The 13977-nt window shown below is 34.7% G+C and overlaps 1 protein-coding gene across 1 annotated transcript in view; it reads right to left on the bottom strand.

Annotated features, from left to right (window-relative positions):
• The window catches only part of TMEM232 (transmembrane protein 232), a gene marked incomplete at its 3' end in the record, with an annotated part of 68249 nt that overhangs the window by 45313 nt on the left and 8959 nt on the right, over positions 1-13977 (bottom strand). The window contains exons 4-6 of the mRNA XM_015826164.1: positions 13233-13390; positions 6763-6862; positions 4083-4252 (exon numbers count right to left, since the gene is read on the bottom strand). Of these exons, the coding sequence (XP_015681650.1) occupies positions 4083-4252; positions 6763-6862; positions 13233-13390 (428 nt within the window). The remainder of the gene's footprint in view (positions 1-4082; positions 4253-6762; positions 6863-13232; positions 13391-13977) is intronic.

The following is a 13977-nucleotide window of genomic DNA, read 5'->3' as shown; positions in this document are numbered from 1 at the left end:
GGGTGCCCCCGCCCTCTGGAACGAACTACCCCCCCAGATCCGGGTGATTCCGGATCTCCTTACTTTCCGCCGCGCCCTCAAGACATGGCTTTTCCAGCAAGCGGGCCTGGCCTAGGGAGGATTTTAAATCGGGTTCATTTTTAGAAAATTTTAAATACCACAACTTTAAAATATTTGGGTTTTAATTGGTTTTATTCGGTGGGGATTGTGGGCATGTTTCTGTTTTAAAAATGTTGTGAGCCGCCCTGAGTCCCTCGGGAGAAGGGCGGGATACAAATCGAATAAATGAAATAAATGAAATGAAACACTGACTGAAACAGTCCATGGAGGAAGAAAGAGAACCAGCACAAAGCAGTGCCACTCACCCCCAACTTCTGCAGCCAGTACAGAAGAATAGCTTGATCAATGGTATGGAAAGTCACCAAGAGATCAAGGATGGATCCTATGAAGCTGCTGCACGACCAATTTCTCAATAACCTTACCTAAAAAGAGAACACTGGATACTGGTCAAAAATTAGCCAGTATATGTTAGTCCAGCTTCTTGAGAAAAGAATAGACCAATGGCTCTTTAAGGGATAAAGGAACCATACTCTCTCTCAAAGAAGAATTCACCACCACTAAAACTTAACCAAATCACCTCTCAGGAGGCCTTTGCCAGCCAAAAGGGTCGTGAGAATAATAAACAAGTAACGAAGATCATAGTTCATCCAGGCCCATCAGTTGCTAAAAATATTTTATCCTACATAAAATGTGGGTTATTTTTTCTAGTATTTGATAAGATTCCTTTTATGAGCTAGTTTCAGATAAAATAGATCTTTTAATTTCAGGAAATCCAAAGATTTCTTTCCTGAAATTAAAAGATCTATTTTATCTGAATCTAGCTCATTTGAAAGGTGTCAAGATTCCCTACACCCAGTGGTGGGATTCAGCCGGTTCGCACCACTTCGGCAGAACCGGTAGCTAATTTTTTGTTGCCCAGGCCCAGAATGGACGTCCGGAAGCGGCATCCACACAGAGATCCAGTTGTTCATATATTTGAATCCCACCACTGCCTACACCACATAGTTTGATTTATAACTTCTATAAAGCATGGCCATTGAGAAAAATGGCGGGAATGCCAAGTTATCAACAGCAGGGAAAGAGAACCTGCCCTGATTTCTAAAAAGATAACTTTCAACATTTCTTATCATTGACCTTATTGTCTGGAATTGCCAGAAAATATAATCCAAAAGTTCACACTCTCCCATTCCTGGTCTATGGTCCACTCCAAGCATGACTAGGAGTTATGTAATGTAGTAGCCATATGCACCTGAAGAAGAGCATAGGTTAAAGGTGCCAGGTCTATCTGAAAAGCAATTTTCCAGAATTTCAGGCAAGAGTTTTTCACAGTTCCACCTTTGTCACTTCCAACTTTTTGTGACCAAAGCGTATCATTCACTAAGATAGTCTATTAGTACTGATTTCTTCAATACTTGTAAGCTCTTGCTTGTGTCATTAGTGACAGCACTCATGATAACATCTAACTAGCTTGACGTCTATTAGCATCTTTTTCAATTTGATTTTTTCCAAGCATCAATAGCTCTTACCTTCATATATTATATTATATTATATTATATTATATTATATTATATTATATTATATTATATTATATTATATTATATTATATTAATTATATTAATTATATTATATTATATTATATTATATTATATTATATTATATTATATTAATTATATTAATTATATTAATTATATTATATTATATTATATTATATTATATTATATTATATTATATTATATTATATTATATTAATTATATTATATTATATTATATTATATTATATTATATTATATTATATTGTTATGTTATGTTATGTTATGTTATGTTATGTTATGTTATGTTATGTTATGTTATATTATATTATGTTATGTTATGTTATGTTATGTTATGTTATATTATATTATATTATATTATATTATATTATATTATATTATATTATATTATATTATATTAATTATATTAATTATATTATATTATTATATTATATTATATTATATTATATTATATTATATTATATTATATTATATTATATTATNCGCTGCTGCGCGAGCTGCATTGGCTGCCGGTGGCCTTCCGGGTGCGCTTCAAGGTGCTGACCATCATCTTTAAGGCGCTCCATGGCAGCGGACCGGGATACCTTCGAGACCGCCTTCTGCCACAGATTACCTCCCATCGGCCTGTACGCTCCCACAGGGTGGGTCTCCTCAGGGTGCCGTCGGCCAGACAGTGCCGGCTAGCGACCCCAAGGGGGAGGGCCTTCTCTGTGGGAGCTCCCACCCTCTGGAATGAGCTGCCCCCAGAGATCAGGGTGATCCCTGATCTCCCTTCCTTCCGCCGCGCCCTTAAGACATGGCTATTCCAACTTGCAGGACTGGCCTAGGGGAAAATTTTAATGGGGTTTTAAAGCAATTCTTAAATTAATTTGACCAAATTATTAATATTTGTTTTTACTTATGTTTTTAAATTTGTAGTTTTTGTGGATTAGTGTTTTATCTGGTTGTTAGCCGCCCTGAGTCCGTAAGGAGAAGGGCGGGATATAAATTAAATTAATAAATAAATTAATTAATAAATAAATACTGGTCAAAAATTAGCCAGTATATGTTAGTCCAGCTTCTTGAGAAAAGAATAGACCAATGGCTCTTTAAGGGGTAAAGGAACCATACTCTCTCTCAAAGAAGAATTCACCACCACTAAAACTTAACCAAATCACCTCTCAGGAGGCCTTTGCCAGCCAAAAGGGTCGTGAGAATAATAAACAAGTAACGAAGATCATAGTTCATCCAGGCCCATCAGTTGCTAAAAATATTTTATCCTACATAAAATGTGGGTTATTTTTTTCTAGTATTTGAGAAGATTCCTTTATGAGCCAGTTTCAGATAAAATAGATCTTTTAATTTCAGGAAATCCAAAGATTTCTTTCCTGAAATTAAAAGATCTATTTTATCTGAAACTAGCTCATTTGAAAGGTTTCAAGATTCCCTACACCCAGTGGTGGGATTCAGCCGGTTCGCACCACTTCGGCAGAACCGGTAGCTAATTTTTTGTTGCCCAGGCCCAGAATGGACTTCCGGAAGCGGCATCCACACAGAGAACCAGTTGTTCATATATTTGAATCCCACCACTGCCTACACCACATAGTTTGATTTATAACTTCTATAAAGCATGGCAATTGAGAAAAATGGGGGGAATGCCAAGTTATCAACAGCAGGGAAAGAGAACCTGCTCTGATTTCTAAAAAGATAACTTTCAACATTTCTTATCATTGACCTTATTGTCTGGAATTGCCAGAAAATATAATCCAAAAGTTCACATTCTCCCATTCCTGGTCTATGGTCCACTCCAAGCATGACTAGGAGTTATGTAATGTAGTAGCCATATGCACCTGAAGAAGAGAATAGGTTATAGATGCCAGGTCTATCTCAAAAGCAATTTTCCAGAATTTCAGGCAAGAGTTTTTCACAGTTCCACCTTTGTCACTTCCAACTTTTTGTGACCAAAGCGTATCATTCATTAAGATAGTCTATTAGTACTGATTTCTTCAATACTTGTAAGCTCTTGCTTGTGTCATTAGTGACAGCACTCATGATAACATCTAACTAGCTTGACGTCTATTAGCTTCTTTTTCAATTGGATTTTTTCGAAGCATCAATAGCTCTTACCTTATTATATTATATTATATTATATTATATTATATTATATTATATTATATTATATTATATTATATTATATTATATTATATTATATTATATTATATTATATTATATTATATTATTATTATTATTATTATTATTATTATTATTATTATTATTATTATTATTATTATTATTATACACACACACACGACATACTCCTGAGAATATTTCAAAGAACCGGGCTTTGATCAGGATAACCCATATCTTTTTTTTTTAAGTGGCCAATCTGCCACTTCAACTCAGCTTTAATAGTTCTCACTGAATTACTAATCATGCTTATTTAATTGTGGTAATGCTGCTTGATGTATTGTATATCAATTATGTGTTACCTACTGTGTCAAGAAGTGGTTTTTCCTCCATTTCTTCTAAATTTTCCTGGGATTCTAATTGTGATTCAGAAACCACTGCTGTTTCACAGATAATTTCTCCAGTCTTCAGCATAAATTGCACCATAAAAAGAATGTTTGGGTAAAGTTGATAGCACATTTCACATGCTGCTAATGCTATGGCACAAACAACAACAACACCGTGTTAGTTTGTCCTATTGAATTTTAGATACTATGTAATATCAAACTTCACTATTAAATGAAAAGAATCTTTAGCAAAGAATTTTCTAGAATGGATATATAAATATTGTGTGACCTCTTGTGGATTGACAAAATACTACATACACAATTCTATTGGAAGAATGTATAATCTATATAAGATACACGTCCATTTTCCTTCCTATATTATTGACATATTTTTCATAAACATTCCCTCAATCTTCTTTTTACATCTCTTGGTGCAGAATTTTTTAAAAATCTATATAGAAAACAATTGGTTTAGATTGTAATCTTCTCTAATGGATGTCTTTTTATCTGCAATGTTTCCTAATGTATTTTTTTTTATATACACCTACTTTTATAAAAGAACTGCAATCCAATATTTAGGCAAGAACAGTAATGGAGGCATGGGTGCATGCTGGTTCATATGTAGAAAGTGCAAATTAAATTTGTTTATATTAAATTACAGATCCGAATTACTATCCCTCAATCTCAGTACACAAATTTTTTCTCTGGCTATTGTCTTCTTTATTAAATGGAAGGATTCCATGTGCTTCCTCTAAGCAACAGCTGCTAACAATGAAGTAGACAGAACAAGTTGATACTTTAAGCCATCTGCTTAATACAAACTTGCTGTTTTGTGTACATTTCAGTATACAGTAGGTCAGTGAATTTCAGTGTCAGCTTTCATCCATCTTAAAAATATTATAAATTAGAATATTTAATGCACAATACAATGTAAAAAAAATAGCTGTCCAATAACATCTAATGAAGGAACACACCTTTGATCATTTCTGTACTGCCACAAGTGGAACAAGAATCTTCTTTTTAAATAGATTTTTCTATGGCAAAATGCTGCAATATGTAAAGTTTGCTGAAATTATACTTTAAAGAATTACTGACATAATCCGGTCAATAAAGATAGTCCAAAACTGTGAATGGTATTTCTAATGAAATGTACGTATTGCTTTTAATAAAATATTTTGTGGACCAAGTTTTTTTTACTGCCATTTTTTCAGTCTATATCCAATATCATATTATAGCAGAGGTCCCCAACCTTGGCAACTTTAAGACTTGTGGACTTCAACTCCCAGAGTTCCTCAGCCAGCCAACTTAAAGTTGCCAAGGTTGGAGACCCCTGTATTACAGCATTTCTTGAGAAATATATTGGGGAATGTAATTATCTTTTTATACTGGCTACTGCACATGGGGGAGGGGGATCTTTTAATGAGAGAGATATAAATATATCCTTGATATTGTTTTTAATCGTCTGACTTTATATTCTTGATTTTGTGAATGAATGTGTGGCCATGACAACCAACAACAGTGGCAAGTTTGCAACACCACTGCAATATTAACAGCACCGCCGCCCGCCCCCCAGCCTGCTGAGTCACTGCAGGCTATGCATATGTATGCCAAAAATCTGATGTCTATTAGGGAAATCTTTAGCATTCATTAGAAATACCAGCTTTGTGAGCAAAAACTGATCTGGTGTCGTCAAACGCCATTAGCTGCTCTTTCAGTCACATTAACCAGCATGAAGTTCTCAGATTGTCACATTTACATTTCAGGGAATGTGAAATGTGCAATGCTACATTATTTAACCTGCTGCAGTATCCCTTTCTTGTGGAACATGATAGATCATGGCAGCACAACAAAAAGCCTTCAGGGTAATTCAGGTTGAGCAAATTCTATTTATAATTTGGAACTGATCTTTGTGATAAAACCATATTGTTCCAACAATTATTTTTACTTGCAATGAAAGGTTTATTGGCAAAAACAACTTTATTTCAAACCGCAAAATGAATCCAGACCAGACTGTGGAAAACAACATCTTCCTACAATTAATTTTAGGAAACCAATTATGATCTTTGTATGAAATCCTCCCACATGCTGTCATAAACATTATTTCTAAAACAGATTAAAAGCAAATTAAAGAAATAAAAGTTCCCAAGAAAGGAAATTAGAATTGGTGGTAATAAACAGAGTGGTGAGTGCCAATATTGTCTTTAAAAGTTGCCCCTTTTAAAGAGAACTCCTTTCTGTTAATGCCTATATTCTCTCGAGGTCAAGAATAATCAGATTAATGCAGTTTGTCTGTTTGCCAGCAAAAGAGCAAGAAATGAGCAGTGCTGCCCTTTCCTGTCTTTCTCCTGGCTTCACCCCTATGCTTTCCCATGCTTACTGGAAAAGACTAGGTTGCTTTTGCCAAAGAATTGAACCAATCATTTGTAGACAGCTTGTAAAAATAGGCTAAGGATGACATAAAATATAAATATAGGCCTGATACACTCCCTATGTCAACGGTTGGATGTTCCTACTAAATAGGCAGGAGTAAATAGAAGATGTCAATCTGGATTTGCCCTCAACTTTCTTTTGATGTTTTTTTGGTAACATAACTAGATTGGTCAAGAAGATTCTAAAATACTTTACAAATATAGCGAAAATAAACAGATATTTTTTTTTACCTTTCAAGCCAGTGTGAAGCCTGGATTTGTGTTCTTCGGAAAACCTCTGGTAACCAAATAAATATAGCAGAAATAGTCTTAAAAAGACTAAAAATCCAAGCTGTGAAAAAACAACAACACACAAACAGTATTTATTCTATAACTTTCTGTCCATGTATTTGTCAGTGTCCCAGTACACTAGTAACATTTTAAAAGTTTTTCCTGATTTAGTAGAATGTCTTTATGTTCAAGGAGTCAGATTCCCCCCCACCACTCCCCATTTCAAAATTGTGGCTAGAGAAACCATTATCCTCAGCATATTTTTCCATATATAAGTTGTCAGAAACAATTTAGTAAATATCTATGTATCTATATATTCAATTACACATTCTCATTTGGCTCACTGTTGTTCTATACTATACCTTTTTAACTATGTTTTAAGTATACTATTTTAGAACTTTTGTTGACATTTGCTTTGTTTTCAATTATTACCAATTGTTTTTAATTGATTGTGGAATCTGTTTTTAATACAAAGAAGCAACTCTTTAAATAAACAAATTCATATTAATTATTGACCTCAAACCTAGTATTATTATTAAATGACATGTTATTTTAGTCTGATCACTCTTTTGAAATTGTTTTGTAAAATAATACCTCTTCTATTTATTTAAGTTTTTAATTATTCCAACATTTTAGATCAAAATTATGCATTGAAGGTCTTTGAATTGTGGGTTTTGTCTTTCTCAATTCTAAAATAGCCCACCTTTACTTCTGTCAGACTCCAAAAATCAAGAAAGACATGCTGAGATTCTTCTAAACAGCTCCCTTATTGTTTCTCACCTATAGACAGAAATTTTGCCAAATTAAAGCAGACTAATTTAACTACTAGGAAGAAACTTTCTTCAACTTTTTTTCTCCCACACAAGCTGTGCTGTCTCTTGTTACTTTGGAATGCACTGCCTTCCTCCTGCGAATCCAGACAACATTACATCATATCTTCTAAGATCACTCACTATCTAACAAAGTAGGTGTTGCTTAAAGTTGCCATATAAAGCAGTTATGAAAAATAATTAATTCTATGTGTTCTACAAAACCAGTAAAATAGAATTATTTTATTATTTATTAAACATATTTATATGGCCACCAAACTAACATACTATGTCTCCAGGAGACTTACATTATCTTACAACAGATAGTGCTGTAGTGTATTTAAAGAGAGGGGAAAGTAAAGAAATTATCAGACGTCTCGCCTTAGCACTTCAGACTGTATCATCACAGTATCATACAGATGGTCAGAGGGGAGGAGGGAGACCAAAAGTGAATTGAACTATACAATTGTCCAAGACATTGCTCACACTTTGGAACTAGGTTAAAGTCAGCAGCACTGTTCGTTTCATTAGTTCATATTACCTAGTCCTCACTGGACTGAACATCACTAAACTCTTCAGTTCAGTTCAACTCTTCCAGTTGCCTTGTGAAAAAGCACCTTTGGGGTAACTAAATTTTTCAGCTATCATACAGAGGTGGTGCTGTAGTATTTGCAACTCCTGCCTGTGCAGGGTGAAAAATGATAGTATCTAACTACTAGTCACCAAGAATTAAATCAGTGTATTATCTTTGACAAAGAAACAGCATGTGTTTGAAGTTTTCTCTAAAAATAACTACAAAAAAAACCAGATGTGATGAGACAAGAGTTGGGCTGCAAAGCATTCTGAATTTTTCAATATCTATCATTCGCCTGCTAACCCAAAATAGAGATTAAAAATGTTTCTTTTCCTTGAGGGATTACAGTATTTTGCTTCATTAGCATACTAAACAACTAAAGAGGAAGACAAGAATCAGTAATGTCTGTGACAGTTGAGTGCCTACATCATCATCATTATTATAGAAAAGAAAGTGATAAAAAAGTCAGTAGAAAATGTCAGAATAATTGAGCTCCTCAGAACTGATAGACTTCGTTACTTGTCTTCCAAATGGGTCTAACTGCATATAAGATTGAATACAATGTTTTTAACACTCCAACGGCATCAAAAATAAGCTGATCAAAATTATCTGGACAAAAATATAGATGTTAGTACATGATAGACAAAACAAAGCATCCATTAATGACAGAGCAAATTTGCTGGCTCTTTGTGTCCCAAAAAAAATATATTATTTACTCTCAGCTAATCTAAAGTCAATCCAACTCCTGAGGATTTCTTGGACATAACTACAGTATGTATTTTTATTTATAGGAAAGAAAATTGACCATTATCTTTTGAGAATTTTGTTTTCACTTTCATGTCTAGTCTATAGTATTAGAATGACCTAGTGCAGGGGTAGGCAACCTTGGCTCTTTTATGACTCGTGGACTTCAACTCCCAGAGTTCCTGAGCCAGCCTCGCTGGCTCAGGAATTCTGGGAGTTGAAGTCCACGAGTCATAAAAGAGCCAAGGTTGCCTACCCCTGACCTAGTGAATTAGTATCCAAGTTCTAAGCTGGTCCATCCCGCTCAGCCTTTTGAGACCAAGAATGGCTGAGTGCTGCCACCTAGCTGGGTTTCAGGCTCTTCATTAGCATAACTATCTGCAGGCAAGTAATTTTTCTGGATTCGTAACTCTTTAGTTATTTGCAAGGTTGATTTTTTTTTATTCTACACCTCCCTCCCCCATTGTTTCTTTGCGTTCTAGGATATGAAGCTACATTTTGTGAACTATCTGACGAGTAGTGCAATGCTAATCATGTAGGTTCTGTTCCAATGTATATTCAGTTTGATGTTCTGTAAGTTGTACAATGCTTCATGTTTACTTCCAATTAAGGTCTAGAAACAGGAAGATTGTCAGTTCTAATCCTGCCTTAGCTATGAAAGCCAACTGAGTGACTTTGGGCCAGTCACTCTCTCTCAGTCAACTCTCAGTCAACGATTTCAACGATTTGGACGAGGGGATAGATGGGGAAATCATCAAATTTGCAGATGGCACCAAGCTGGCAGGAATAGCCAACACTCCAGAAGACAGGCTCAGGATACAAGAGGATCTGGACAGACTTGAACACTGGGCGCTATCTAACAAAATGAAATTCAATGGTGAAAAAAGTAAGGTTCTACATTTAGGCAAGAAAAACCAAATGTACAGATATAGTATAGTGGGTACCTTGCTCAATAGTAGTAACTGTGAGAGGGACCTCAAAGCTAGTGGACAATCACTTAAATATGAGCCAGCAGTGTGCTGCAGCTGCCAAAAAGTCCAACACAGTGCTGGGCTGCATTAACAGAGGGATAGAATCAAGATCACGTGAAGTATTAATACCACTTTACAATGCCTTGGTAAGGCCACACTTGGAATACTGCATCCAGTTTTGGTCACCACGGTGTAAAAAAGAAGTTGAGACTCTAGAAAGAGTACAGAGAAGAGCAACAAAGATGATTAGGGGACTGGAGGCTAAAGCATATAAGGAACGGCTGCTGGAATTGGGTATGTCTAGTTTAATGAAGAGAAGGACGAGGAGGGACATGATAGCAGTGTTCCAATATCTCAGGGGCTGCCACAAAGAAGAGGGAGTTAAGCTATTTTCCAAGGTGCCTGAAGGCAGGACAAGAAGCAACGGATGTAAACTAATCAAGGAGAGAAGCAACCTAGAACTAAGGAGAAACTTCCTGACAGTTAGAACAATTAACCAGTGGAACAACCTGCCTCCAGAAGCGGTGAATGCTCCAACACTGGAAGTTTTTAAGAAGAGACTGGACAGCCATTTGTCTGAAATGGTATAGGGTTTCCTGCCTAAGCAGGGGTTGGACTAGATGACCTCCAAGGTCCCTTCCAACTTTATTATTATTATTATTATTATTATTATTATTATTATTATTATTATTATTATTATTATTATTATTATTATTATTGTTATAACCCACCTCAAGAGCTGTTATTGTGTGGAAAATAGGAGGAGAAAGGAGAATTATGTTTGTTTGCCACCTTGGGATACTTATAAAATAATAAAAGCAGGGTTAAAAAAAATCTAATAAAAATAAAACTAACAACTTACTTGCTAAAATGAGATTTCAATAATATTTAGTAGAAAAATTAGTGAAGTCAAGGTAAAATTAATTATTTAAGAAAGCTTAATAAATGGTAAGAAAAATATATGTGATTAAAGCTCAGAACTACATTATACCATTAAGCAAAATGTCCCCATAAGCCCTTCAATTTTTATGGAAGTTCTATTCAGCTTTAAGAAATAAATGTCTTCATTTGGAAATTTTCTTTTATATGGCACCAATTTCACCCTTGAATATCTAATTCTCTTGCTGCTTCTTTAAGATATGTGACCTAACAAAATATATTATACCTAATGATAATCCATGTGGAAGAATAAAGAGACCTATCACTGAAATATTGAAAAGTTTATTATGCAGGGCAATATTAGTTACTTCTAAGAAAAAAAACATTTTTATAGGACCATTTTAGAATATTTAAAATATGGATTAAGTATAGATAATTTATTTCATAGTTTTATGGACTATTCAAAACCAATGAATTCAGGAAAAAGGTGCAAAGTTTAAGCCATCTGCTTCATATGGAACCATTTCATTACATATTACTGTTTCAGGTGAGGACATAAAAGATTTTCCAAATATGTAAATGAGAAAGACAGGATCCCAGAGACAGTTTTTTTCAATGTCAGACCTCATCCTATGAAATAATCTCTTTGTATAATTCAGTCAATTATAATGTTTTCTCTACTTCCCGACTTGTTTGTTCATTTGTTTGTAAAAGTGTGTATGGCCGCCATTCTATCTCAGTGACTCTGGGCAGCTTACAAAAATAAAAAAACCCAATATACAAACAATGATATGTATGGTAAAAAATTTGCTTTGTACAACTATTTCCGAAGCAAGCACTAATTTGTGCCCCACAATGTAAGCATGCAAGTAAATTGTAAATATATGAAACAATAACTATTTAAATTTAATATATATTTCTTGATTTAAATAAACTAGAAAATATAACAGTAGGCCACATACAAATTTAAAAGTTGTGTCCTCAAATCATTTTTAATTCCAGACAACTGCATCCTGCAGGTTTTTTGGCAATCTTTTCAAAAGCAGTTTATTACTGCCTAAGGCTGACAGAATAGGACTAGTTCAAAGTCATTTCAGCTTCCTTTTTTTTCCTTTCTTCACCTCCTTTATCCAAGCCACATTCTTGTATATCTAATGACTGGAATTGCCCAAGTGTTGAAGTGATTGTTGTTGTTGCTGTTATCATTATTTGGGGAAATGTAATTTTACACATGCTTTTTTTTTTTACTGTGTGTGCAGGTTTGATGGGTGGGTTGGGTACCTATCCTAGCATAATTTTGAAAGTCTGAAAACATAGCTTATGCACAAAGTCTTTGAAGTGTAATTGTTGCCTAGGTCTTAGTTGGTACTTAGTTGGGTTTGAGTTCAAAAGCAACAGCAGTCTACAAATTAATATATTAAGTTAATCTATACTTGAATCTTCAGAGAGTAATTATATGCAGTATATCTGCTAAAGTGTAGACTTATTTTAGTTTATCCTAATGTAAAGTATCATTTTAGCAATTACACTGTTTCATTTTGTCTGGAAGTTGAGTCATGGCAGCTGGACTTCTTTTCTTTTTTGGTTTGAAAGATTTTGCTGCTTATCTAAGTAGCTTCAGAAGCTACTTGAATAAGCAGCAAAATCTTTCAAACCAAAAAAGAAAAGAAATCCAGTTGCCATGACTCAACTTTCGACAACTCTACCTAGTTGACTGAGAATCTTCATCTTCATCGACAAATGTTTCATTTTATTTTTAAAAGGGGAATAATGTTTCTTTATTACTTTTCTGGAATATTTCTTTAAAGCAGTAAACATAAAAATCATTACTAACTAAAAATCATTACTTACTAAAAAAAAAAAAAAGTCTAAATGACATTCCAAGGCAAAAAAAGAAGAAGCAAGAAGTAAATAACAGAAAAGCAAACAGTTTCAAGTACTATCTGAACCTGTGATCTCCAGATGCACTTCCTGAAGTAAGAAATCTTTCCCAATCCTAATGTCATGGTTCTGATAGATGAGACAAGTAAAAACAGAACTCCAAGGCAAGAGGTTTCCTTAAAGAACATGTTTATTGTCTACAAAGTATCGATCAAAAGTGAAACCAAGACTGAAATTCCCTCCCAAAGGCTACAAAGTAACAAAATTGAACTTCCCACCCCAGTAACATGTCACTAATCACATTCCCCAGTAAACTACTTTGGCGGGCTTCCTAAGGGAAAGCACAACCCGCCAAAACCCCAGTAGCAATGACCTTGGTTCCCACAGGACAATTTATTGTTTTGTCTAACCTTAAAAGCACACATTCCCCCACTCAACTGTGGCAATCGAAAACAAAGTTGCAGCGTTGACACCTGCAGAAAGAGCAAATCTGCATTGGCATATCAGATTTAAATAATCACTGAAGATCACATATCTATATAAGGAACCAGTGTGTTAATATTAAAAGCATACCTTCAACAATTTGATTTCACATGAGAATAGATATGGTTTCTGTGCTGCATCATAACAGAGTTTATACAAAATGCATTCAGCTACAAAAAATAAAATACTGATGTGTTCTGGAGCAATAGGGGCATGATCCAATGAAATTCCAAGAATCTCAAGAGCTTCTAAAGAAAAAAAGGAAAGGAAAAACAAATTCAATTTGGTCTTACTATTTTACAAGTCTACAAAATCTTAATATTTCATGCAATACTTATCACACCTGCAATACAATGCTCGCCAAATTCTAAACAAAATAACAAGTGTTAGATCAATTTCCTCCAGATTGTTTGTCTGTTCTGATTATCATTTTGATGAAAATATAATTAAGACTCAGCCCTCTCATAATTTTGATCAACAGTTGCTGAAATATTTATGCTAGAATGTGAATTAAATGCTATTGCATAATAAAGCCATCTAATAAAGTTGAATGGGCCACCAAGAATGTGCAATGTGAGGCCCTGGGAAGCAATGAAGAAGACAAGATGTGACCTCCCATCACAAAATCTACAAAATGTTTGGAAACCAACTCGCAGGCTTGGACAATGAACCTCCACCCCCAACTATTGTAGGCAGTAACTCCCTGCAAGGAGACTGTAAGATAAGCAGTCTCCGGTGGCTTTAAAGTTCTGTAAGCTGAGGGAATCACCATCTTTGCTTTCTAAAAACTAACTCTCTCTCTCTCTCTCTCTCTCTCTCTCTCTCTCTCTCTCTC

This window comes from Protobothrops mucrosquamatus, unplaced genomic scaffold, assembly GCF_001527695.2.
Source record: "Protobothrops mucrosquamatus isolate PMUCROS unplaced genomic scaffold, P.Mucros_1.0 scaffold2985, whole genome shotgun sequence".
Taxonomy (NCBI): Eukaryota; Metazoa; Chordata; class Lepidosauria; order Squamata; family Viperidae; genus Protobothrops; species Protobothrops mucrosquamatus.
The sequence above is the reverse complement of the archived record's forward strand: the minus strand, read 5'-3'. Positions and strand labels throughout refer to the sequence as shown.